At 43.5% G+C, this 26,680-nt stretch overlaps 1 protein-coding gene across 1 annotated transcript in view; it reads right to left on the bottom strand.

Annotated features, from left to right (window-relative positions):
* LOC115138394 (connector enhancer of kinase suppressor of ras 3-like) overlaps positions 1-26,680 on the bottom strand; it is an 81,945-nt gene that overhangs the window by 7,553 nt on the left and 47,712 nt on the right. Inside the window, exons 3-15 of the mRNA XM_065025660.1 lie at positions 24,309-24,511; positions 23,509-23,596; positions 16,542-16,583; positions 15,382-15,501; positions 15,182-15,241; positions 14,331-14,399; positions 13,972-14,118; positions 12,038-12,171; positions 11,207-11,400; positions 10,996-11,082; positions 10,121-10,383; positions 7,662-7,699; positions 6,142-6,184 (exon numbers count right to left, since the gene is read on the bottom strand). Coding sequence (XP_064881732.1) covers positions 6,142-6,184; positions 7,662-7,699; positions 10,121-10,383; positions 10,996-11,082; positions 11,207-11,400; positions 12,038-12,171; positions 13,972-14,118; positions 14,331-14,399; positions 15,182-15,241; positions 15,382-15,501; positions 16,542-16,583; positions 23,509-23,596; positions 24,309-24,511 — 1,488 coding nt within the window. The remainder of the gene's footprint in view (positions 1-6,141; positions 6,185-7,661; positions 7,700-10,120; positions 10,384-10,995; positions 11,083-11,206; positions 11,401-12,037; positions 12,172-13,971; positions 14,119-14,330; positions 14,400-15,181; positions 15,242-15,381; positions 15,502-16,541; positions 16,584-23,508; positions 23,597-24,308; positions 24,512-26,680) is intronic.

Raw genomic sequence — 26,680 nt, forward strand, 5'->3', positions numbered from 1 at the left:
CAGTTTATCGACAGACCTTTCAATTCAAAACATTATTTACCCCCATGTTAAATTAATAGACTGTGTACAATACTTCAAGTCTCAAAGGGTCCACTTTGACATCTCTCCCGATTTAGAGAAAAGGGGGAACTTCTTTGCATCATGAATGAGTTGGTGTCCATTTATAGCATGACCCTTGTACATTGCATTTAGTCTTCATAAGTGAACATGCACAAGATTGTAGTCAGCCCTTTTTATAACAGACTATGACCCATAATGTCTTCAAACCAAACTGACATTGTCACTGACATTGAGAAACAGTTTCCTTCACATTGGCATTATTGACAAACTTCCTCCTAGAAAACCTCCTCAGGGGGACTGCGTTCCTCACGGAGAACATTGACGAGTCTGATGGAGGGACCCTCAGACCCTGGAGTCACACAAACCAAAATGTAGGTCACATCAGCTGATAAAAACATGCAAACTAACTCTTTCCAGGTCCATGGATGGACAAAGAAAATGCCTCCAATTTGACACCAGTTTTTTGAAAGAACTGGTAGCTCAAAATACACATTCCTACCATACAGTTCCAAAACGCTGCAATGAAAGAACAATATACATATTCATTAAGTCTAGATGAATCCCTGATAAATCAGTATCTGTTGCTTTCAAAATAGGTTAGTAATATATTAAGAGTGTCAGCTTCATAAGGCTGGTCTTCACCAAATGACACATACTAAAGAAGAGAAACATATCTAGGCTACACTTCTCTGTCCGTCTTGCTCAACCCACTTGCATCTCAGTCAGCAACATGTTTTGTTAGCCAGCTGATGACTGTGATCCTAGTGATGCTTCATCACACTATAACCACAACCGCACCAGTATGAACTAACTGCACCTGTTATCAGATGACATAAATAATATAACCAGTTTAACAGAGCATCAAGAACTGTGAGTACTGACTGAAGCAGAATGCCACATCAGACAGATCAAGAGTTCAGGAATCAAATGCGTCCACACCAAATATCTGCCATGGTTGGAACTAAACAAGAATCAGATATCACAAAAACAAAATTATTTTAAAAGACTAGCTGGACTGAACGGGGTTCAGGGAAGTCATGTAGGCCTATAACCGTTTACTCAAAACGTGTCTTTCTTTGATGGATTGACAGGTTAAATTGATTGACTCAAGCTCTGTGTTTGTGTTAGTATTAAAAAACGTGTAGGTAAACGAAAAACACAGTTTGTCTTCAAACATTAAGGTGATAGTCTAGCCCTCAAAAATCACCCTGAAACATACCTGCAATTTAGATATGAAAATACGTATTTTAGTGCGGATAACGTCTCTGTTGAAGGACAATTTGCGCTTACAACGGCGAATCCCCGCTAAAACTTTGGTGAACATTAGGTTGCAATAATAGTAGCAGTGAGTCTGAAGTTGTCCGCCGAGTTAAAGTATGCACCGTAACCCAATAACCACTAGATGTCACCCTTGCGCATCAAATATGGAAATTAGATTGTAGGTCACACTTGTTCATCAAACCTGTTGACATGACATTCGTTGAATTGTCACAGACTCTTGCTGTTGACTATATTCACTACATGTATGTGGACACCTGTTAGTTGAACATCTCATTCCAAAATCATGGCATTAATATGGAGTTGGCACCCCCTTTGTTGCTATAACAGCCTCCACTCTTCTTGGAAGACATTCCACAAGATGTTGCTGGGACTTGCTCCCATTCAGCCACAAGAGCATTTGTGAGGTTGGGCACTGATGTTGGGCAATTAGGCCTGGCTTGCAGTCGGCATTCCAATTCATGCCAAAGGTGTTCCATGGCGTTGAGGTCAGGGCTCTGTGCAGGCCAGTCAAGTTCTTCCACACCAATCACGACAAAACATTTCTGTATGGACCTTGCTTTGTGCACAGGGACATTGTCATGCTGAAACAGAAAAGGGCCTTCCCCAAACTGTTGCTACAAAGTTGGACGCACAGAATCGTCTAGAATGTAATTGTATGCTGTAGTGTTAAGATTTCCCTTCACTGGGAGTAAGGGGCTTAGCCCAAACCATGAAGAGGACAGTTCATTTTTACCTCGCTACACGCTTCAGCGGTCCCATTCTGTGAGCTTGCGTGGTCTACCACTTTGCGGCTGAGTCGTTGTTTTGTAAAGTACTTCAGTAAAAATACTTTAAAGTACTACTTAAGTAGTTTTTGGGGGTATCTGTACTTTACTGTTTATATTTTTCCCAACTTTTACTTTTACTTCACTACATTCCTAAATAAAATAATGTACTTTTTACTCCATACATTTTCCCTGACACCCAAAAGTACTCTTTACATTTTGACAGGAAAATTGTCCAATTCACACACTTATCAAGAGAACATTCCTGATCATCCCTACTGCCTCTGATCTGGTGGACTCACTAAACACAAATACTTTGTTTGTAAATTATGTCTGAGTGTTGGAGTGTGCCCCTGGCTATCTGTCAATACAAATAAAAAAAGACAATGGTGCCATCTGGTTTGCTTAATTTAAGGAATGTTAAATGGCTTATACTTTTACTTTTGATACTTAAGTACATTTTAACAATTCCATTTACTTTTGACACTTCAGTATATTTAAAAACAAATACTTTTAGACTTTTACTCAAGTAGTATTTTTCTGGGTGACTTTCACTTTTACTTGAGTCATTTTCTATTAAGGTATCTTTTCCACAACTGACAATAACAGCACTTACAGTTGACTGGGGCAGCTCTAGCAGAGCAGAAATTTGAAGAACTGACTTGTTGGAAAGGTGACATCCTGTGACGTTGCCATGTCAAAAGTCACTGAGCTCTTCAGTAAGGCCATTGTACTGCCAATGTTTGTCTATGGAGATTGCATGGAGGTGTGCTCAATGTTATACACCTGTGTGTAATATGTGTGGCTGAAATAGCCAAATCCACTAATTTGATGGGGTGTCCAGATACTTTTGTATATATAGTGTATATATCCACAGTCTGTTTAAACAATTAAATCATGCTGGTATTACAGACTGGTAAAACCATCATCATTAAGTGAATTTCACAAAATATACCATTATGGAGGTGCCTTAGGAAAAAGGAAAGAAAAATGTTTCACATCACGGTCCACTTATGGTTTTCTGGGAGGCAATATGAGAGGAAACTAAAGAAGCCTGCAGCATGGCTATCAACACTCTTTTATCCCTGTTGGGAGCAGAACCTGTAGCCATAACATTTGTCTAGAGGTCTGACAGTGGCTATAATGTTTGTGGGTGGTATCTGATTCTGCTAAGAGGATCGGATGTGGTGGGTTCTCCCTGTGATAGAACACTAGTGGTAAACTAGACACATTCCTGGACCTGGAGAGGACAGCTCTCTCTGTCTCCCCCCGGACCTCAACCCTCATGGGGCTCCTGAGTCCTGACATGCCCCACTGTGCCCATACAGTGACAGGCAAACTACAGGGACATTCTCTTTTCTCTCTCGCTCTCCCTCTACCCTCTCTCCTCCTGTCTCTCTATCATTCTCTCTATATTTCTCACATCCCCCCTCTCATCCATATCAAGTAACACCATTGTCATCACCAAGTTACAATCATCTGGGCCATGGCTTTTGAAATGGATAGAAAGATGGTATTTAAAGATTTACACTCAATTCTGTTCCTATTGTTCTCATTCATTCTAGAACAAAAGTCTAAGCATGTCACATTAGAATGATTTAGCACAGAGTATTGTTTTGGTACATGAAAAGGCACAGTGGGGGAAATAAGGTAAGCTCTCCACCACTCATGTCAGAGCCCAATAGAGACTTCCTGGGAATGTGGATTCGTCACACCATTGTGGACTAAATCTCCCATCATGTTCCATGCTGAGAATTGTCACAGCACTTAACTAATATCCCCCAAGCCCTGCTCCAGAGCAAGTGGAGCGAGGGGGTTTCACTGGCAGACACAAGAGTGGCCATTCTTTACTCGGGGTCTCTCACGCTGGGCCAGGGCCCCGGGCCGCAGAGCTGGTATCAGGTTCTTTACACTGCTGAGTGTGCTGCGACTACAGGAGATTGGCAAAGGCCCCAATGCGCTGTAAGACCCTGTTTATGGTAATTGCACTGTTGCCTCACACTGTGGCTCAACCCTCTCGACAAACACAGTTGACAAATTGATTTAAAGATCCATTGCAGTCAGAAACGTGAGGTCCAGTCTGTTTTGTTGGGATGGAAAGACCACATGAAATTTCAGCCTGCTCTGGTGAGATGGAGTTTTGGTCTGCCTGGTGATGTCACCAGGCAGGCCAAAACTCCATCCCAGCAATAACAGCTAGTTTTCAGTTTCCCCTCCCCACTCAGACCCCTCCCAGACAGTCCTAGCAACATTCTTGCTTGAGAATTTGCTCTTTGCTAAGAAGCAATTTTTGTTTATTTTTGACCATTTTAATTGAAAACAATCATTTCTGTTACCCAGAAATGATTTGATATCGAGATAAAAACAGCTGCGTTGGACCTTTAACTCCGAGTACTGCAGTGGTCCATAATTCGCTAAGCAACAAATATTCTCACTCTCACCTACATACCGTACAGTCCTGTGAAAAAGTATTTGCTCCCTTTCTGATTTTCTATATTTCCTCTGTCATGCAGCAAGACAATGATCCAAAACACACAATCAAGTCTACATGAAAATGGTTCAAAATAAACAAATCAGAAAGTTTTGGATTGGTCTAGTCAAAGTCCAGACCCAATTCCAATTGAGATGTTGTGGCAGGAACAAGCAGTTGATGCTTGAAAACCCACAAAGTTAAAGCAGTTCTGCATGCAAGAGTGAGCTAAAATTCCTCCACAGCGACGTGAGAGACTGATCAACTACAGGAAGCATTTGGTTGGAGTCATTGCAGCTAAAGGTGGCACAACCAGTTATTGAGTATAAGGGGGCAATTACTTTTTCACACAGGGGCATTGGGTGTTGCATAACTTTATTTATGAAATAAGTATGTAATTGTTGTGGTATTTGTTCACTCAGGTTCCATTTATCTAATATTAGGTTTTGGTTGAAGATCTGACAACATTCAGTATGAAAATGTTCAGCAATTTAGAGAACATTAAAAAGGGAGCAAATATTTTTCACGTCACTGTACATGATTCCACACTCCTTCTGAAATTATTCAGAGGAATTTAAAAAAAGAAAAAAAGTAATGTATGTCTATAGCACAAATTTCTCGCTCTCCCTGTGCCTTGACAAAGACTTGACTTTTATTTCAAGGTTTTCTTGTTTGTGCACAATAAGTCTCAGAGATCATGAACCTGCGGAGTAGTGATTTGTTCCTTTGACACTAGCTGCTCTGTGGCCACATATCTGACCCCACTGGATGTGTATGCCTGCTAAGTATGACACAGGGACGGACATTAACATGGTTCTCTGGGATATGACAAGAGAGGAGGCAGGAAAGTGATTCCCAGAGGCTTGGCCGCTGAATGTTCAGATATCCCCCAGCCAGGTAATCCAATGCCCACATCGGTCATGGCCAGTAAGGGACAGATCCATTTCCACTATGGCTCCTTTTTGAGACTATGGGTTATGTCCAGCTGCTGATAATAGCCTTCAGAATGCCCACGTTCATGGTTAGCTATTAACTGATATTGACTGGCAATGAAATGGCTCAAGATTGTGATGAAGAAGACCATAAAGAATATGGAGGATAGTTTTGTGTCAGTGGTTGAGTATATGTACCACGCCTCTTGTTCAATGTCTTATCTGTGTGATATAATGGGATTGTCTCAGAGGCCAGAGACATTCCTCACACAGCAGGAGGAGATAGATTATCTCTCTCTCAACTGCGGTTAAAGGGAGGGACACATGGTGCAAACACCTCAGTAGTCTCTTCTCCGAACCACTGGACCTCAAAAACGACCCTTTAATTGATAGAGATTTATAATTTTGCCATATCTTATCATTGTTCATTGAATTGTGTAAACAATGCTAAGTCTGTGTGTTTCATTCATCCAATAGAATTTAGGGCCTCTCATCACCACTGTGTGTGTGTGTGTAGATGAACAGGATCATGGGAGATTGGGAAGTGAGGATGGAGACACGGAGCCAGAGGAGCCACTCTGAACCAGTGGAGTGGAGACTGAGTTTATGGACACAAAACAGATTATGTCCTTACCGCTTGAGAGAAGGACCAGGTTCGAATATGAGGTTGGCTGTATCTGAGGAGGAGAGAGGAAAGAATGAGGCAAGATTAGGAAACAAAGCATCTAGTGTTTAATCTAGTCTAGACCAATGACACATTTAGTCAGTGGGCAAAAGGGTTACATTGACTAGATAAAACCACTCATTCTACCCTCTGCATCAACCTCAACATACCACAGAGGCACTTACTGTACCATTTAGGTTTGGGGATGACAAATACAGTAAGTAAAACATCTATAACACATACTTAGTGCATCCTTGGCTCACACACAGGCACTCATTATCTTGGTTCCATTTCAGTTAACCTTCATATATAATTTGCTGCAATAAAATGGATCTTGTGGCATGTAATAAGGCAGTTGTTTTCTGTCTGTGTCGGGACAGTGGTGATATATCAGGCAGCCACTTCAGTATGGTACGCAGATAGCTATCGGCCAATTCTCAAAATACATAGATTTACGTCAGCAGGCTACAGGCCTCGCCCTGCAATTTCAGGGAATGAAGTCGTCTTCACTTGTTTTTCCTGTCTGTCAATTGCTTCCATCTTTCCCTGCAGAGTTAGAGGTAAAAGGTCTGGATTTGCTGTCTCATATGGTTGGTTTAAGATGTCTGAGACATACTGGTGAGTTAATACTTCTGTGGATGTGCCTTCATCTGCTTTTTGGCTGTGGAAAAGAATTCACTTTGTGTGTGCAAGTGGATTAGCTAGCTACTTTTGAGTGTCCTAAACATATTGAATATCCATTATCAAGTATTTGAATGTGTTTCAATGAAAGGCCATGGAAGCCATGGAAACAGAAGGGGGGCTGTTCACTCCACCATCGTCACAGTCAGTAGGTTGGGGCAGATGGAAAATCATCATTTGTCATACCCCGTCATTTTGGATTCCTCTTGTAGGACGTTATCCAAGTGAGGTTAATTTGATTTCAATAAGGGGAATCAGATGTCTTGAATTATTTAAAATCCCAAAATAGGAACTGGCCTCATTCAGAGCCTTCTATTTCCAAACAGAAGGATCTGACCCATTCCTTCTGGGTCTTATTCATTTGAAGAATGTCATGCTTGAGGTTGTAATGCTATTTGAGGCCCTGTCTGTCTGTGGTCTAGCATGTCTCCCAGTAGTGCATCTTTTCTGGTCCTCTGAGACGGAGGTTTGTTTTCTACCACATACTTTCACTAGTTGTTAAAATCCAGTTCAGACCACCCACCCAACCCCCTGGTTAAAACATGCCACTACTCCCTGACTGACTGGTGGCTCCATAAATGAGATGACACCAACTATGAGGCGTATTTAAACTATACCCCTCCAGCATATCCCATTTGACATATAGACTTCATACATCACATGCTTACAGTACAGCGCAACTAAGTGAGAATGGGTTGTAAATGAGAATGGGTTGTAAGTGAGAATGGGTTGTAAATGAGAATGGGTTGTAAATGAGAATGGGTTGTGTTGCGAGTTATGGTTGACTAGGAGTCAGATGAGTGACCCACCTGTTGAGGAAGCCACTGCTGGAGCACCAGTCGGACACCTGTGTGAGTGACGGACACAGAGAATTAACTCATTCATTACCCAGCACTGACCAAATTGGTCACTTTCCCTGGATCTTCAGGCTTGTGGGTTGGTTACCACATTGGATTGTCTTGCTCAGATCATTGAAAGGCAATGGAGGCAAGAGCTGCTCTACAGTAGCCCCAGAATTGGATATTCAAGTAAATCCTTGATGTTTTAATGACATAACATCTAAGCAGCTAATTCCTATCAGTGGTGATTCACTAATGTGTTAAGTGCATGGCACACAATCGCTGATTTTCCCCAAAGCTTATTGCATATATAAAGAAAGTAGGGAGCATGTCACTGAACCCACCAACAATTCTCCTGCAAAGAAAATGGTGAATAGAAGAGGGCAAATCTGTCAACATAAATCTTTCCCTTTTCACATCAACATCATGCAAGGCTGTGGCTTTTGTTAGACGCGAGTAAATCTAGCAGGGAGAAGCAGCAAAGAGCAGGTGGTATACTGTTCCACCGCAGACACTCAGCACATGCAGATTAGTAAGGACGGCAGGTTATCATAGCAGGGCAGGCTAGGGCAGGGCGTGGCTCAGAGAAGGTTAGGAAGAAGAGACATTAGATCATTAACAGGTGGCCCCCAGACAACCAGTAAAATCATGCAGGGAAACAGAACGAGGGGCAGGGAGATTAATGAATCATTCCTTTTATTTTGATTTAGAAAAGTGCCAAAGTCAGTGTCTTTTCTAGTGTTATGATTTTCTAAATCCAATTGGTCTGCCAGTTTTTTTGGATAAAATGTAACAACGAAAATAACAACGCGAGTCCTGAGTGTAATTCAGATGTCGGTGAAGGCATACAGAGGTTAAAAGACCGCATATGTCAAGCAAGATATCTTGACAGTCCAATAAGACATATGCATAATTCTCCCTAAGTAGAACATATGTTCATTTAAGTTTGTTTTAAATGCAGTTGCATAATAAGCATGGCCACAGAGACAGAGGGAGAATGTAACTTTAGCTTGGCTATCCAGTTTCACCACATGCTTCGAAAACAGAAGTAGAGTTCATTCTCAAAGGTCAAGCAAATTAGGCCAGAGTCCGGAATAGGTTCATGCCCCTGAAGTGCTCCTCTATGGTGAATACAGACACTGAAAGTGACAATTCTAACTAACACTCAGAGGCTTTGGACAAGTACCAATATAACAATACATTTTATCTAGTTCGTCAGTAAAAAAAAAACATTAAAATAAAGACAAAACAAATTAAAACTGGAATCAACTGCACCTTTAATAACATACTATCGAAATGTTACAAAAGGCAGATAAAAAAAAGGTACAATTGTATTTAAAAAAAAAAAAAACATTGTGACATCGTGGTATTTAATAATACTGTCAGTTAAACTCGTGTTTTAACTCTTGTTATAAGCTATCCATAGTATCTCGCTAGGCTATCTGTGCTGATTACAGAAGACTTTCTAGCCAGTGACTCCAGAAACATATTAAACCTACGTACACATCTTTGTTCACAAGGCTAATTGTCAGCAAACAGCTGTGAGCATCCTTTGAGCAGGGTGATCACAGAGCAGTGTGTATACAGCCTCCAGAACAAGGCAGGACATGGGACAGTACAGAGAAGAGTGCATGGCTTTCAACACAGGAAAAATTAAAATCACTGGTACGTCGAAACAGTATTTTGTCACTCGCCAATGCAACATCAATCTGTCAAAGGACAGTAAAGAGTTCCTATATGCATAGCTTTTAAAAGAGGCAACCACTGGCAGTGTATAGTTTAACAATGCTAACAAGAACATGACATGAAATAAACAGCTAAAAGCTAATACAAGTACAGCAAAACCTGAAAAAAAAGCCTTTTTCTTTCTCAAATAAAAACACACCATTGGCACGTTAAAATGTAACAATTTTGCAGGGAGTAGCCTATCTCAGTGATAACAAGGTGATATAACTTAAAAAATGGTTTTGTTTTTTAAATTGTTCCTGTGAAGTTAGGCCGAAATGTGCTAAAAACCTGAATAACTTCTCCATTTGTAGACAGATAGACATACATTTCCTCTTGGTAAAACCTCTACCTCCAAATACAAGTTTGCATGCATGTGCTGGTGTGGCAGCCAGCTCACTGAGTAGTCCTATGTTTTTCTGACTGTGCAGCTGAGATGGGATTGGTTGGTAGGGGACTGGGATTGGTTAGAAGTGATGCAACAGAAGACAGTGAGTTAACTACTAACTCATGGTGGTATAGTAGTGCAGTAGTAGTAACGCTGGGGAGGCAGGGAGGCAGGGAGAAAGTGTGAGAGGGGAGAGCCCATTGCAAACAGCCGGAGGACAAAAGGCACTGAGGAGGAGACAGACAGGAACAGGAAACCCCGGACAGGAAGAGCATCATCAGTGAGTCAATAGCTTAAGCCGCGTGATCCAACTGACCAGTAGCGAGGGTTCTGCAGGGGGGCGTTTGGAGACGGGGGCTACGGGGGTCTTTTTGCTGCCCAGGTCATGGTCCTGGTAGGGGATGGTGGCGCTGTTGTGGAGGTCCTGGTTGGCATAGTAGCGGCTGCCCCGGATGTGGTCCACCCCTCGGACCAGCTGCTTTTCCCCCACTGGCCTGTACGGTGGCGCCACTGATGGGACCTCCTCAGCAATGGTGGGGATCCGCTCGTTGCTCAGGTATCTGTACAGGAGATCCTCACCTGGAGGGGAAATGCACATCTTTAGTACAATTATCTTACAAAAAAAGTAATACTTTGTACAAATGCACGTTATTGGGCATATCTTCAGTAGGCCATAAATGTATTATAGAGAAGCACTGTCCCATTAAAAGAGGAGGACTCTGGATCTGTACAGCATGTGTTGGCTGTGGAGGAGAATTGCACAGGCATCTCAGCCAATTAAAACATTCACCCACTCCTCTACCATTGTAGTATAATTGGGTCTCCAGCAGAGAGACAGTTTGAAAGTTCTGTCTGTGCATTCATAGCCATGTGTCTGTTCTCTCCAAGGAGACCAGAGGATGAGGAACTGATCGTGTTGGTGTAAACTCTATTTAATCCAATCCAGGCAAGAGCTAGAGTATGGCTCTCAGTTGACACTAATCACATGGTTCATTCATTGGTAAATTAAGCAGAGCTACCATGCCTCCAAGGTCATTGGAGGGGTGAATTCTATAATTTGTTCTCATGTATTTAGCTGTTGAAGGTGTGAACTGGATAATCTGATTTAGGTTGTGGTTAATTAGATTTCTGGTGGTTAAGTTGTTGTTCTGCAGTAACTCAGAAGATGGGTCTATGGTGTGTGTTTGTTACCTTTCCGGCCTTGTGTCCAGGGCTTAGCATAGGTGTCTGCCACTCCAAGACAGGTGTCCACTGGCATGGAGAGAGGGCGGGGCTTACCTAAACAGAAATACAAAAAGTTAGAATATTTTGGTTCACTGGTTTGAATATTGCCTTGAATTCTATAACAAGTGGGCCTTGTGCGTGTGTGTGTGTGGTTACTGTGGGGTAGGATACTACTAACCACGAGGCGAGTTGATGCGTTCCCTCATCCTGGGCTGAATTACATTGGCCTCGATGGGGTAGGCCACGCCCATCTTCTCGTAGTCTGCGATGGTGAAGCGTTTTCGACTCTCCAGGTCCAGGAAGGAGTTGGGCGACTCTGAACCCTTTGGTCTGATCTTACTGATGCTCGAGTACGAGCTGATCTTACCCTCTCTGTGGACAGAAAATACTGATTAGCATCAATGTCCCATTTCATATAGGTGAGAGCACAAGGAAGGAGATGAAAAAAAAAAAGGATCAGTCAAATTTGCTTTATGCTTTTGCTCAGTCCCTAACTAAAGTTGCTGTGGATATGAGAGTCCACTAAATGGCCAAAAAAATATGATTCACTATCTGGTAAACATGGTGAAAGCAGCAACAGCCTGGTCACTGGCATACATGGACAGAGAGGGAGGGAGAGATACAGCGAGAGAGGGAGTGAGGGAGGGTGTCTGAGGAGGCAGATGAAACAGAGAGGCTGTTGCATAAGGTCTGTCTGTGGCGTGAGCGGAGCTGGATGGAGACGGCACAAATTAATGTGCTCTGCTGTGGGGGTTTATAGGCAAGAGGAGAGTGGCGAATGATCAGGGGGCTGAACCACTCATTATCCAGACTTCAAAGCCAGGAGCATGGAGCTGGAGAATGAGTGTAGGCTGTCTGTGGGCGCACGGCTCCCTCAATGCAGGGTTACAGGGGCCCACACAGACCCCTGACTCACCCTGTAGCATAGGGCCAGAACACAGCAAATTCTAAACCTATAACTTGAGCCTAAGGTTTTTCCTGGTAACCCTCCTGAGCATAGTGTACTTACAGGGGTACACATCGTGGGGTGTAGGGTACTGAGGGGGGAGGGGGAATGTACAGGTCTAGGATGGCTGGTTTCTCCTTGGTGGAGCTGTCTGTGGAACAGCCTGGAGACTGGGTTTTGTTCAGGGAAGGGGTGCTCTGAGAAATAAAAAAAGAACAAAAAAATACAAAAATGTCAGAAAAAGGCTCCCCTCATAGGACCTATTATAATTGACGGTGGGCAAACAGCCGACAGCCTAGCTACATCAAATGGATAAATGTCTTAAGAGGTGTCTACTATAAAAATCTAAACATAACTTGTTGGCAAGGAAGAGTGTTTCCCCATTTGTCACATCCTATAGTCTACTCTAGCCGATGACTTTTGTCTTTTTAAACTTCCAACATTCATTACAATAACGGATGGTTGATAACCTAAAGTCTCTTCTGCTGTATTTACAAACCCTAACCAAGTCATTCTAAACACTACTTGTTAGGAAGGAGCTGGATTATCCTACATACGACAGGTCACTGACTAGGTATCCCCCTTCCCCTTATTATATTTGCCTATGGCTCTTTAAATCTATACAACCCTATTTAGAGAATCAAAACACGTTTTATTGGTCACATACACACATTTAGCAGATGTTATTGCGGGTGTAGCAAAATGCTTGTGTTCCTAGCTCCAACAGTGCAGTAGTATCTAATGAATGGAAGGATTTTGAGGATAATCCAAAAATAGCTGCAGCAACATAGTTTTAAGAAACCATACTATTCTACCACAGCTTATGGTGCTATTTTAAAACCACACTACTTGGTAAATTGACCATGTTCAGTTTCACTCTGCATCAAACAAAGTAAATACTGGTACGTCTACGCTCACCTCCTCCCCTATTACCAGGATACCTGTAGAACCCAGTGTCACTCCTGAATCGCTGTGTGTGATCCACCATTGTTTAACACACCGACGCCTATCTCTTATCATTAAACCCCAGATGTCGTGCTTTGATTCCTGACACCCTGTTCAAACACGGTGGTGGACAAGTCCAGAGTGATCTGGTATCTTGGTGATGAAAGGTTCTTTGTTAAGTGAAACCATCTATGGTCTGACATTATGTGATCTGATTTTCCCAAGGCAGAAGCAGCCTCCAGAGGCATGACGAGGCAGTGCCAGGACCAGAGCACAGGTTCGGTTACAACAACCTATTGTTCCCTTTGGAGCCCCAGTTACTGCAGTCATGGCTCAGGTGCATTGCTGTGGCTAAGAGCTTAGCCAGATCCTAATTGTCCCCATATGAGAAAAGTGGTGAATTGGATTACCATTACATAACTTTATTAACACAGGATTTGTTTGGACCCTCAGAGACTTGATTCTCCGCTAACGCAAACCTTTGGGGATTGAACGTTCTCAAAAGAGGGTGTACCCAAAGCCCTTTGTGAGCTGAATCACTGAGCGACCTATTGAAATACTTGTCATCCATGGAGACTGGCTGACTAGCCCCATCAATAAAGGCCATACTGAGGATTCCCACCCTACTGCTGGATGTTGATCTGATTATACACACACACCTACACAAACCACTTCCAAAGCAGCTATATTCTCCACTGAAGGAGATGCCATCTCCTGTCTCTGCAGACTGACTCACAGACTGCTGGCTGCCACTACTGATGACCCAGTCTGAGTGACATCGTCACCAGTGTGTGAGTACAGTAGCTGTTGTTTTATTTGGATGCCATCACTGAATGGAGAACAGCTCTGCATTGTCCTCAGCCCTGCAGCTTCCGGGATATTTTCCTCCAACTCTCAAGCTGGTTCCTACACTTGTCTAAGCTTGTTACACTCAAACATTCCTCCATACTCCCTCATGAGTCACATCCAACAAAAGGTAATATGAACAATAACCTAAACACTGCCTTGGTAAGAACACCAGAGTAAAAGATTAAGGGGTTTGGAGTTGGCACCTGCGCCATGGGCGGTTTCCAGCGCATGTTCTTGAGAGGGGCAGGTGTGAACCCGCAGGTGCCTGTAGGTCTCTTCTTCAGCAGCAGGACTACACCTTTAGGGTCCTCTCTCAGCTTCCCCACCAGGTTCTTCAGCTGCCAGCCCACCTGAGACAAGGCACAGCAGCACAGATCGATCAGTGTCAGTACATCATAGCGGAGGACAACAGAAAGAGGCACAGCAAGAAACTAGGCGGAGACTTCCCCCTGTGACATCATTATGTCACACTGTAGTCAGGTCGACTGCAAGGAGCACATTCCAACTGCTGGAACCTTTCTCTGTGACAGGTTTCAGAGAAAACAGGTGCCAGGGGGCTCACCACTGTCTGCTGGTTGACCTGGATCACCTCATCACCCCCATGGATCTTCCTGGTCATGTCTGCCGGGGACTGACAACACAGAGAGGAGAGGACAGGATTAGTATACAAACCCCCCCTAGCTCAGAGACAACGCCTTCATGTAGTATTAGCCCCTGGATAACTCCACCTTCATCTGTTCGCTTTGTCATCAGAAGTGCCATGTATGGGCTTGTTATGAAACAGACCACTTAATAAGCCCCTGAGGAAATATACGTTTTACATAACTCTGACTAAACAACACAATACGTCGTCACATTATGCATGTGAATGTCAAAGGAATGAATGAGTCATATGATGAGTTAAGGTTTGATTCATCCTTAACGACTGGGGGCATGATAATTAGGCTGTAATAGCACTGCTGCCAACGTTCCTCTGAAGGAGGATGCTTTACTGTTAAAAGTTTGTGATTCTTAAATGGATGATGAAGACAGGAACAGCTATATTATTTAACGCCTCCCTCTCTCCACTGCTTGGTAAGGAACACATTTACACTGTTATCCTAGCTCAGTGGTAAACAGCAATGCCCTTGAGCACCCTCAGAATGGGAGGGGGGGGCAGGTTGGGTTGGAAAGAAGATGTACTGTTTGAAGCCCAACCTTAACTGTCTCCCCATCAGAACTTGGCTACTATTGTTTATGCATAACATTAAGAGTTTCTATACCAACAGGATGTATATTGAACCATGAGAAGTGGATAAGACCGACAAAAAGGTGCACATTTAGACTAACTGAACAAAAGGGAGCAAGGTGCATTCACCAGGATGGTTTTCACCAAGATCTACTAATTTGTTCCTCTGTGGCCACCATACTTACATGCTCTGTGGTTCCCGTGATGACATGAAGTCCATCATAGGTGGATTTGATGTACATACCCTGTAGGAATATGAACATAAGGAACATGAATTTCTGAGACAGTTTGAACTTGTGAGAAAGTTGTGGTGCACTACATAAATGTAGATTGTAATTCAGTGGGTTTGGGGTTAAACTGGAAACTCCCATGCAGCATTCCTCACCAGTCCCTCCCCAGGCTTGATGTTGTTGAGCTGAACTTCATCCAAGCATGCTGATTGGCTCATCAGAGGGTCAGAGGTTGTTCTCATGGTCTGGTCACAGATGCTGTTCAGAACCTTGGACTGTAATGAGAGAGGGGGAGGAAACCCCTTTAAGCAAGACAGGAAAACCAAACAAACAACCCAAAGAATGAAAACAAAATATCATGGAATTTCATGAATACACCTCATCAAATTAATTTAATTAAAGTTTTATTGTCAAACAGTGACTGTGTGCTTTTATGACTGCTGTGATTACATGGCCAGCCCAGCCCATTTAATGTCCTGTCACGTGGTTGTGATTATGTAGCTACCGCCTGTCACCAGAGGTGTTATTACTTTGTCTGTCTGCATTCAGTCAGTGTTAGAGAGGTGGCAGTCTGGTGACGAGAGGCCCAACATCTGGAGACCCATGAGGCGGACAATCACACCACTTTGCACAATGACGCTCAGAGAATAAAGAGCTGGCCCAACATCGTCAGGGTTAGTCAAACTTTAAATCAAACTTATTTTAGAGAGGTTTGACCGGATGGGATTTCCTTATCCCACCGCGCTCTAGCTCCTCCTTGTGGTGGGCTGGGCACCTGCAAGCAGACTTCCCTCGCCAGCTGGACGGTGTTTCCTCCAACACATTGGTGCGGCTGGCTTCCGGGTTAAGCAAACAGTGTGTCAAGAAGCAGTGTGGCTTGGCAGGGTCATGTTTCGGAGGGCGCATGGCTCTCGATCGCCGCCTTTCCCGAGTCTGTAGGGGAGTTGTAGCGATGGGACAAGACTAACTACCAATTGGATATCACGAAATTGTGGAGAAAACGGGGTAAAAGTACCAAACAAAAATGATTACAATAAGGTTGCCAGAGGGAAGAAGTCCAGTGTCAGCTCAGAGTCTGGAGAGTGTCGGGGACAGGAAACTGATTGATGGCCAGGGTGCATTTTACACACCTCTTTTACCAAAGTGCAATAGCCCCTGCCTATACTATTAACGCTGAGGGAGACTGCCCTGTAAGCATGTCACCTAATCTCCATGTAATGGAGCTCCGTCTCCCCAAAGGTTCAAACAGACTTTCCCGGAGTGCTACCATAGAAAGCGGGAATGTGGAAACAACAAAGAGGGGAGATGTACTTACAACATCCAGGATCTTTTCCTCCATCTCGTAAACAGTGCAGTCCTGTGGAGGAGGAGAGACGTGTTAGCTGGGCTGCATCTCAATGCTCCACGTCAAAACACAGGAAGAGGTTATTTGACAGCAAATAAAGTAAATAAAAACCATGTATAGGGGATAGGCAAATATGTGATCAAATATACACTATATACAGTTTAAGTCGGGAGTTTACATACACCTTTGCCAAATACATTTAAACTCAAGTTTTTCACAATTCCTGACATTTAATTCTAGGACAAATTCCCTGTCTTAGGTCAGTTAGGATCACCACTTTACATTTAGAATGTGAAATGACAGAATAATATTAGAGAGAAAATGATTTATTTCAGCTTTTATTGCTTTCATTTCTTTTCACAGAAGTTTACAACACTCAATTAGTATTTAGTTAAATGTTTTGGGTAGCCTTCCTCAAGCTTCCCACAATAATTTTAATTAATTTCATTCCTCCTGACAGAACTGGTGTAACTAAGTCAGGTTTGTAGGCCTCCTTGCTCACTCACGCTTTTCAGTTCTGCCCACAAATTATCTAGAGGATAATTGTGATGGCCACTCCAATACCTTGACTTTGTTGTCCTTAAGCCATTTTGCCACAACTTTGGAAGTATGCTTGGGGTCATTGTCCATTTGGAAGACCCATTTGCAACCAAGCTTCAACTTCCTGACCGATGTCTTGAGATGTTGCTTCAATATCTCCACATCATTTCCCTACCTCATGATGCCATCTATTTTGTGAAGTGCACCAGTCTCTCCTGCAGCAAAGCACCCCCACAACATGATGCTGCCACCCCGTGCATCACGGTTGGGATGGTGTTCTTCAGGCTTGCAAGCCCCCCCCCCTTTTTTTCCCCTCCAAACATAATAATGGTCATTATTGCCAAACAGTTCTATTTTTGTTTCATCAGGCCAGGGGACATTTCTCCAAAAGGTATGATCTTTGCCCCCATGTACAGCAGCAAAACGTAGTCTAGCTTTGTTATGGCGGTTTTAGAGCAGTGGCTTCTTCCTTGCTGAGCAGTCTTTCAGGTTATGTCGATATAGGACTCATTTTACTGTGGATATATACTTTTGTACCAGTTTCCTTTGCTGTTATTCTGGGATTGATTTGCATTATTCGCACCAAAGTACGTTCATCTCTAGGAGAAAGAACGCGTCTCCTTCCTGAGCGGTATGACGGCTGCGTGGTCTCATGGTGCTCATACTTGCGTACTATTGTTTGTACAGATGAACGTGGTACCTTCAGGCATTTGGAAATTGCTCCCAAGGATAAACCAGACTTGTGGAGGTGCCCAATTTTTTTTCTGGGGCCTTGGCTGATTTCTTTTGATTTTCCCATAATGTCAAGCAAAGGAGGCACGGAGTTTGAAGGCAGGCCTTGAAATACGTCCACAGGTACACCTCCAATTGACTCAAATGATGTCAATTAGCCTATCAGAAGCTTCTAAAGCCATGACATAATTTTCAGGAATTTTCCAAGCTGTTTAAAGTCACAGTCAACTTAGTGTATGTAAACTTCTGACCCACTGGAATTGTGATACAGTAAATTATAAGTGCAATAATCTGTCTGTTAACAATTGTTGGAAAAATTACTTGTGTGATGCGCCAAGTAGATGTCCTAACCGACTTGCCAAAACTATAGTTTGTTAACAAGAAATTTGTGGAGTGGTTGAAAAATGAGTTAACGACTCCAACCTAAGTGCATGTTTATTTTTATGTATTTTACCTTTATTTAACTAAGCAAGTCAGTTAAGAACAAATTCTTATTTTCAATGACGGCCTAGGAACAGTGGATTAACTGCCTTGTTCAGGGGCAGAACGACAGATTTTTACCTTGTCAGCTAGGGGGTTCAATTTTGCAACCTTTCGGTTACTAGTCCAACGCTCTAACCACTAGGCTACCTGCCGTAAACTGTAAACTTCAACTGTATACACAAAAGTATGTGAACACCCCTTCAAAATTGTGGATTCGGCATTGTCAGCCACACCCATTGCTGGCAGGTGTATAAATTCTAGCACACAGCCATGCAATCTCCATAGACAAACATTGGCAGTAGAATGACCATATTGAAGAGCTCAGTGACTTTCAACATGGCACAGTCATAGGACACCAACTTTCCAACAAGTCAGTGCATCAAATTTCTGCTCCGGTCAACTGTAAGTGCTGTTATTATGAAGTGGAAACATCTAGGAGCAACAACGGCTCAGCCGCGAAGTGGTACGCCACACAAGCTCACAGAACGGGACCACCGCTTGTCCTCGGTTGCAACACTCACTACAGAGTTCCAAACTGCCTCTGAAAGCAACGTCAGCACAATAACTGTTCGTCGGGAGCTTCATGAAATGGGCTTCCATGACCGAGCAGCCGCACACAAGCTCACCGCCATTCGACTCTGGAGCAGTTGAAACACTTTCTCTGGAGTGATGTATCACTCTTCACCATCTGGCAGTCCGACGGACGAATCTGTGTTTGGCGGATACCAGGAGAACGCTACCTGCCCTAATGCAGTGCCAACTGTAAAGTTTGGGGGAGGAGGAATAACGGTCTGGGACTGTTTGTCATGGTTTGGGCTAGGCCCCTTAGTTCCAGTGAAGGGAAATCTTAAAAGCTACAGCATACAATGGCATTTCTAGACAATTATGTTCTTCCAACTTCGTGGCAACAGCTTGGAGAAGGCCCTTTCCTGTTTAAGCATGACATTGCCCCAGTGCACAAAGTGAGGTCCATACAGAAATGGTTTGTCGAGATCGGTGTGAAAGAACTTGACTGGCCTGCACAGAGCCCAGACCTCAACCCCATCGAACACCTTTGGGGTGAATTGGAACGTCAATTGCGATCTAGGCCTAATTGCCCAACATCAGTGCCCGACCTCACTAATACTCGTGGCTGAATGGAAGCAAATCCCAGCAGCAATATTCCAACATCTAGTGGAAAGTCTTCGCAGAAGAGTGGATGGAGGCTGTTCCAGTAGCAAAGGGGGGGGGGGGGACCAACTCCATATTAATGCCCATGTTTTTTGGAATGAGATGTTCGATGAGCATACCTTTGGTCATGTAGTGTATCGGACTGTGGGAGATGGACAAGGCCTAAAATAAACAGCTTTCTGAATCAAATTACATCTCTATAGAAACTTGGGGACAATATAATTGCAGAACTTGTAGTGGGGTTTCAGTGTAAATACATCTGGAAAGCACAACTTGGTACATTGTAAGAACCATATCCTCTAACTTCAAGGTGACCAACAACCCACACTCACCCCACACTTCTTTTTTTTATGGGAAATATTTATTTGGAGACTTCAGTAAACAAAATACTGTTTAGCACTGGGTTCCCATGCATTTGATAGATAGGCGAGCCTCCTGCAATTACAATAAAGAAACAATAGCTGCTGTGTGACTACCAGGGGGGTGGAGAAGTTGGGAACATCCTATAGTAACTGCTGTGTCATCCACAGACAGAAGCCCCTCGGCCCTGGCCCTCTCCCAGGGTCCCCCTTCCCCAGACTGCAGCTGGGCCTGCCTGGGCTCACAGCTGAATTAACAGCCACCTAAGACAGCTGGAGGACTTGGGGCCTGTGGTCCGGGGGTGAAAGGACCCCCGGTTATGGCTGGTCAGAGGGGGCCACTGTTGCTTAGACACTGCTGTGAACCCCCCCCCCCCGGCTATGGTATGGCCTCTACGCATGCCCCAAAAGGCAAAAGGAAGCCGTCCTTAAACTCACAGGTGAAATGGCTCTGCCATTACAGAGGCGGAGTTGGGAAATTATGGAGTTAGACAGGTCAGTATCTTGTATTGTATTGAGGCGTCACTGCCATTGTGTTGCTCAATGTCAACAAACAAGAACTTGAGGAGCCAGGATTTGTAAGCTAGCAGTAAGGTTATTGTGTGTGTGTGGACATATATTGTCCATAAATGCAGCGCTGCTGTTCTTCATAAATCCTTTGTGCAGAGAACGTATGGGGGACGACCGAGAATTTCCATATTCCCCTACCTTGCACATTCCTATGGCCCAAGGGGGAGGAGTATCTGTCTGCAAATACACTTGGCTTGTCAGACCATTGTTGTATTTGAATGGACAAGATTTGCTAGCTTATCTGTGAAAACCATGAAGGCTGACGATAGAAGAGCACTGGTTTGTCCTTTAGCGCCATGAGTTTTTCCAGCAGTCTTTCTCTCTAGAATCGTCTTATGATCTGCACTGAGCTGAGTGTTTTCTTTTGGGATACTGATGCACATACAATAAGTCAAAAGTTTGGACACACCGACTCATTCAAGGGTTTTTCTTTATTTTTAAAAATGTTCTACATTGTAGAATAATAGTGAAGACATCGAAACTACGAAAATAACACATGGAATCGTGTCGTAACCAAAAAATTGTTAGCCACCCTTTGCCTTGGTAACAGCCTTGCACACTCTTGGCATTCTCTCAAACAACTTCATGAGGTAGTCACCTGGAATGCATTTCAATTAACAGCTGTGTCTTGTTAAAAGTTAACTTGTGGAATTGTTTTCCTTCTTAATGCATTTGAGCCAATCAGTTGTGTTGTGACAAGTTAAGGGGGTATACAGAAGATAGCCCTATTTGGTAAAAGTGACAAACTGCCAGAACAAACATGGAGGGAAAACTAATAAGCATGAAATACCAACATAGGTTTCAGTTTTGGTACCAAAACACAAAGCTTCCCCCTCAATTACTTTCCAACGTGGCCAAGGACGTGTGATGGTTTTGGAAAGAATTTGGCATGACTTCCATCACAAACCAGTACATATTTTTGCCATGAATAGGTCTATATTTGGATGACTACATCAAGTTGAAATGCATTCTACACGTCAAGATGGATATGCTAAAAAGACAAATTTATTGGATTTGAGGTCAAAAACATTGACTAAACAGTATCATAATATGCCACGGATTTGATTTGTATAAACTGTGCCAAAGTGAATCACATGCAGACTGTTTTATATCAAAAGCAGAAAATTATTGCATAATATGAATGTAATATTCTTGGACATAATCTTTCAGATCTGTGTTTTTTTACATAATCGCTTGGAAGATCTGTAGAACACAAAATCATCTCGTATCTGCATCAAACACAGAACTGAAGCAGTCGTCATACATATGCCAGATTGAAACCAAGACCAGAGGGAAAGACTGAGGAAACGTTCTCTGGGTATAGCAGCGAGTCCTCAGCCTCCTCACGCCCTGGTTGTCCTCCCACAGCAGACTAGGATCAGATGACTCCCCAGACGGCCCTGCAGCCTTTCATCTGTAACCAGAGATTTGTCCAGCCGAGAAATGAAGTGGCAAAAAGAAAAGACTGCTGGTACAACCTTCCAACATGGAGCCATTCATACAGCTGACCAGACTGGACTGTTGTACAGGATCTTACAGAACATGATATCAAAACACCATGAGGACCATGAGACCTGCCCTCCAGACTTCCCTTTCCTCCCACAATATCTCTCCACCTCATCACTTAGTGTTTGACCCGACTGCCGTCATGCAGGAAGACAGAGCAAGCTCTCACCTCACGGGTCAGATGAGATGGCTGCATGTTCGCTGTTTTATTGGGGTGCTCTATTGTGCGTGTATACATAGGGTTCATTCAGCCAGCAGGACATAAATTGTCCATCCTGAAAGCCCCGTTCTTGGTGGAGGTTCATGAAAAGGCCATGTCACCTCATGAAGCCCGCCCACACCATAAAAATCACAGTGATACTCCCCCACAGCGCGTTTGGGAGAGTTCAAGAGTGTCTAAAGCCTATGTGAGATACACTGGTCCATGCATTGGAGGTAACTTCCTGCATGTGTCTGTGACAGGATAATGTAGCCCCTGGGTGAACTGTAGAGATATCCACCTGGGCCTCTCGGACAGCTGAGTGCCATGGAGGCCAAGGAGTCTCCTACAGTACAGCACAGCAAAGCTGCAACAAAAACCCTTCACTTCAAACGCATCCGTGGGAAATGTCTCCCCTCAGTTCCCCCTCTCCTCCTCCACACCCAGGGTGAGACCCAAAACCGTAAATCACCGGGCCGCTGAAATCCCAGACATCGGTGAGGCAATCGGCACTCTGGGAATGGAAATTACTCGATGCAATAACCCTTCAAAAGCGGCACCTGCAGTCTCAACAGCCATTTTCACTACGTGTATAAAATGTAAACGCCTGTTTATCAATTGTTGAGATACCCTGGGGAAAGAAACGGTCAAAAAGAAGCTTGGCACTGTGCTACTCTGTTGGGTCTTTAACTAACCCCCTTCGTTTTCTTTCAGAGCATGCATGCATACATACATACATACATACATACATGCATACATACATAACCAGTTTGGAAAACAACCTGGAAATATTCATTCTATAAATCTGATATAAATAGACCCTTAGCAATCTGACAGCCTGTGGCCAAATCAAACACATTTAACCTAGAAGGATGTTTGCTGATTTGCTACTTTTTAAAAGGAGGTAAACATCTAATATGTGGCAGTGAAGGAGAGCACCGTACCACTACCTCAACCCACCGTGCATTAATCCTCCACAGGATGTACACACAGATAGTATGCTCTCCCGCTGGGGGGGAACTGGAACCACATGGCCAGGGGAATAATGCAGCCTAAGGAATGTTGGCAGATGCTTTTTAAAGAGCACCAGAGGTTTTTATGAAACTGTAAACGCAGAGGCTGCGATTGCTGTTAAACACCACCACGGTTGGGGGTCTCCTCATTAGCTAACCTGTACTGTGTTCAGACAGGCTACTGGCTTCAGGCTGATGTCATATCACAGCCCCCACTCTCCCCAGTTCCCATAACCCCCTGCTCCTTTACTTAATTCTACATGTGTATGCTTACAGGCTAGTCTGCCTTGCGTGGAAAGAGGTAAGAGGTGGTTTTTCAGGGTAGAGTTACACGTGCACTGTTGTGAGTGAGTGAGTGAGTAGACCTGTTGAACTGTGGTGGTGAGGTCCAGACACAGCTGAATGATCTTATTCTTGGTGGTGGTGAAGTCACTGATCCCAGTCAGGGGCGTACTGCAACGAGAGAGAAGATTGAAAGGCCATTTTGGCATGACATCCTCAGGTCATGTCCCTGACAGCACTGAGATACAGTAGTTGTCAGGAGAGCTTGATAAGGGGGTAAATCTTACAGTGGGACAACATAGAGCCACCTCAAGGATGCAGTTCATAGGAAAAGAACAGTACTGGTGAACCTTTAGTCACATTATATAAATGTTGGATCTGGAAACAAACTTCAGCAGAAAAAAAAAAATAAGGTCAACATGTTAACATGACTACTGCTACTTTCAGAAAATACTGCCTTTGGTTAAATTAACTGACAGTGATCTTGAAAACAAATGCTATGAAAAGAATGTGCATCTGTATGGCTAGATTGATTCTGAAATCTCATCTGGATATTCTCTGGACAATGACTAGACAGCGGTAGAGGAAACCACCAGACTTGTACTCCTTTTCCCTCATATGTCCTCAAACCCTTTCTGGAAACTCTCCTGAGAGAGAAGAGCTGCGTTTCTGGTGTAGTCTGTAGAGGCCGAGGAAAACCAATGCCTGTAATGTGTAGTGTAGCAGCATATTGTAGTCATTAGGGGATTCAGTGAGCTCAATGATGCCTATGCGTAGGGAACACTAACGTTACAGCTAACCCCAATGGCAGTCCGTGGGCTAGAATATATAGAGTAGATTTTATGTAGCTAGGACTATCGTTACCATGGAGGTTAGGTCTTACCTGTCCAGCCATGCCAGGAGGCTCTTGGCTGCTCCGATGAGCTCCACTACAGAGGTTAGGAAGTTATTGGGAGGTTTCCGGGAAGTGCTGCCGTCGTACGTCGGGCTCTTCCTGTGGTCTGACGTGGACATGTGCAGGCCGTTGGTGGCCGCTCTCATCCTCACCACCAGATCCTTTAGGTTGTCGGTCTCCACTCCGTAGTTCTGAGAGGGGAAGAGAGGAGAGAAGAGTTGAGTTTGAGAGGTTATCATTTTAGTCATAGAAGAAAGTGTACAGTATGTTACAGTGATCACAGTGAATGTCAATCAATCAATCAATCAATCGTCATAGCAGCCACATTCTTGATCGGAACAGAGTTTCCAGATTTTTATGGCTCGATTTCATTTCACAGACAAACATGTTGTTTCCTGCAGAGTAAATGTGGGTTATTAATTGTAATGCTATATGACACACATGATTTAAAAAGAAGCCATGTCTCACTCGGCACCTCTGGGGTGAAATTCCCCTGCATTCTTCATGTCCATCTCTGGCTCAACCCTCGGGAAGGAGGGAGGCGTCACCCCAGATTCCCACACCTGATTCCCACACCTGATTCCCATATAGCAGGCAAAGTTTGCATTCCTGTGCCAGGCTATTTCCTCCTTGCACAATCCACTAATTTACAGACCCTTCACACGGTCAAAAGGAAGAGGCTTCAGAGGTCATGAGCAGCAGACAGACAACGTGTAGTGTACTGTATTGTAGGCCTACTGCTGCTGTGATCAGACTCTTTAACAGAAAGGCGCGGTGCATCGGAGGGCAGAAGCGCAAGTGAAGGCATAAAGCGTGAGGGCAGAAGCGTAAGCCCGGCCCCAGATCTATATACTGTTCATTCATATTGCCCTTACAACCCTGACTTACTCCAGGAAAAGTGATTAGGCAAATGATTGACAGACACACCCAACCTAGTTTTCACTTCAACTGTGTAGAAAGAGATTTTCGCTTTCAGAGTTATCGACCCTGAAAATACCAAGCTGATATAATGGGTCCTATTTGCCAAAGAAATACCTTATTTGAGGCAATTTTATGCCCTGTACCTGCCCTCATGTGGCCCTAATGACAGTCTTAGCGAGAGTTCAAACAACAAACCAAACAAGAATCCAACAAAAATATATATTTTTTATCTTTTTATTTTATTTACATTTTTTACACTCCAGATATCAACTTATACAAACGAACAACAACTTACAGACACAAACAAGGACTACATCTCATCTGCCAGACTCGCATGCTCACACCCCCATCCCTAGTACCTGCATTAAATTGTACCAATTTGTTTTTCTTCAGTCACCCTTGCTGTTTCAATATTAAAACATGAACTATTTTTCCATTATGTCAATGATGGTGGATTGACTGACTTCCAAGATTTTCAAGACGAGTGATAAGAGAATTGTCCAGCCCATTGGGAAACTAACTACACCCCCATATGCCATGTCTTAAAATATGCAGAGAGAAGGATTAAAAAGTACATTTACATTGTAATACTTCTGACAGCCAACTTTCTAGCTATGCCCACAATTTCCGGACTTTATAGCATTCCCAGAAAGCATGGATTATTGAGTTATTCATTTGTTTTACACTTAAGCCATAACTCTGCAGTTGTGCTGTAGAATTTGTGAATTTTGTATGTTGTACAATACATTTCATACATTAGTTTATACTGGATTAAGCAAATTTCCCTCCATCTTGTGCCAACATCAGGTATACTGTTTAGAAGTAATAACTAGAAATGGAACTAAATACTTTGTAGATAACTAGCTGGCCATGAGCTTTTTTTCTCCATGACCAAAACATGACTTTCTATTTTTAGCTGATATGGGAATGAATACACAAGCAGTATATCAAACTGGGGTAATGTTTTCGGTTACACTGGCAAGCATAAGAATATTTGCCAGGGCATCTTATTTTAATTATAAATCTGATTATTTCACATGGAGATGTGGGAAGCTAAAAAGGCTAGCCAGACACTGCCAGCGAGCCAGACACTGCCAGCGAGCCAGACACTGCCAGCGAGCCAGACACTGCCAGCGAGCCACACTGCCAGCGAGCCAGACTGCCAGCGAGCCACTTCAGTAGCAAGGGAAGGTGACCGTTCTTTGCTTTCACAAAATGAAAAGAAAATTTCTTTTTTTACAACTTTGCTATCGCCCCCTTGTGGATGGGAGTGGGACTGGCGAGGATATCGTGTTATCAACTGTGTAATCAAAAATCCCACTCCACCCGCATGCAGGTAGATCAAAGGAGTGAAGCGTAACCTTAACTAGGGCCAGAATACCGCATTTGGGCCCCCAAATTTTAAGTTTTATGCTATTCTACACATTTTGTCATGAGGC

The sequence above is a fragment of the Oncorhynchus nerka genome, linkage group LG12 (assembly GCF_034236695.1).
Source record: "Oncorhynchus nerka isolate Pitt River linkage group LG12, Oner_Uvic_2.0, whole genome shotgun sequence".
Classification (NCBI taxonomy): Eukaryota; Metazoa; Chordata; class Actinopteri; order Salmoniformes; family Salmonidae; genus Oncorhynchus; species Oncorhynchus nerka.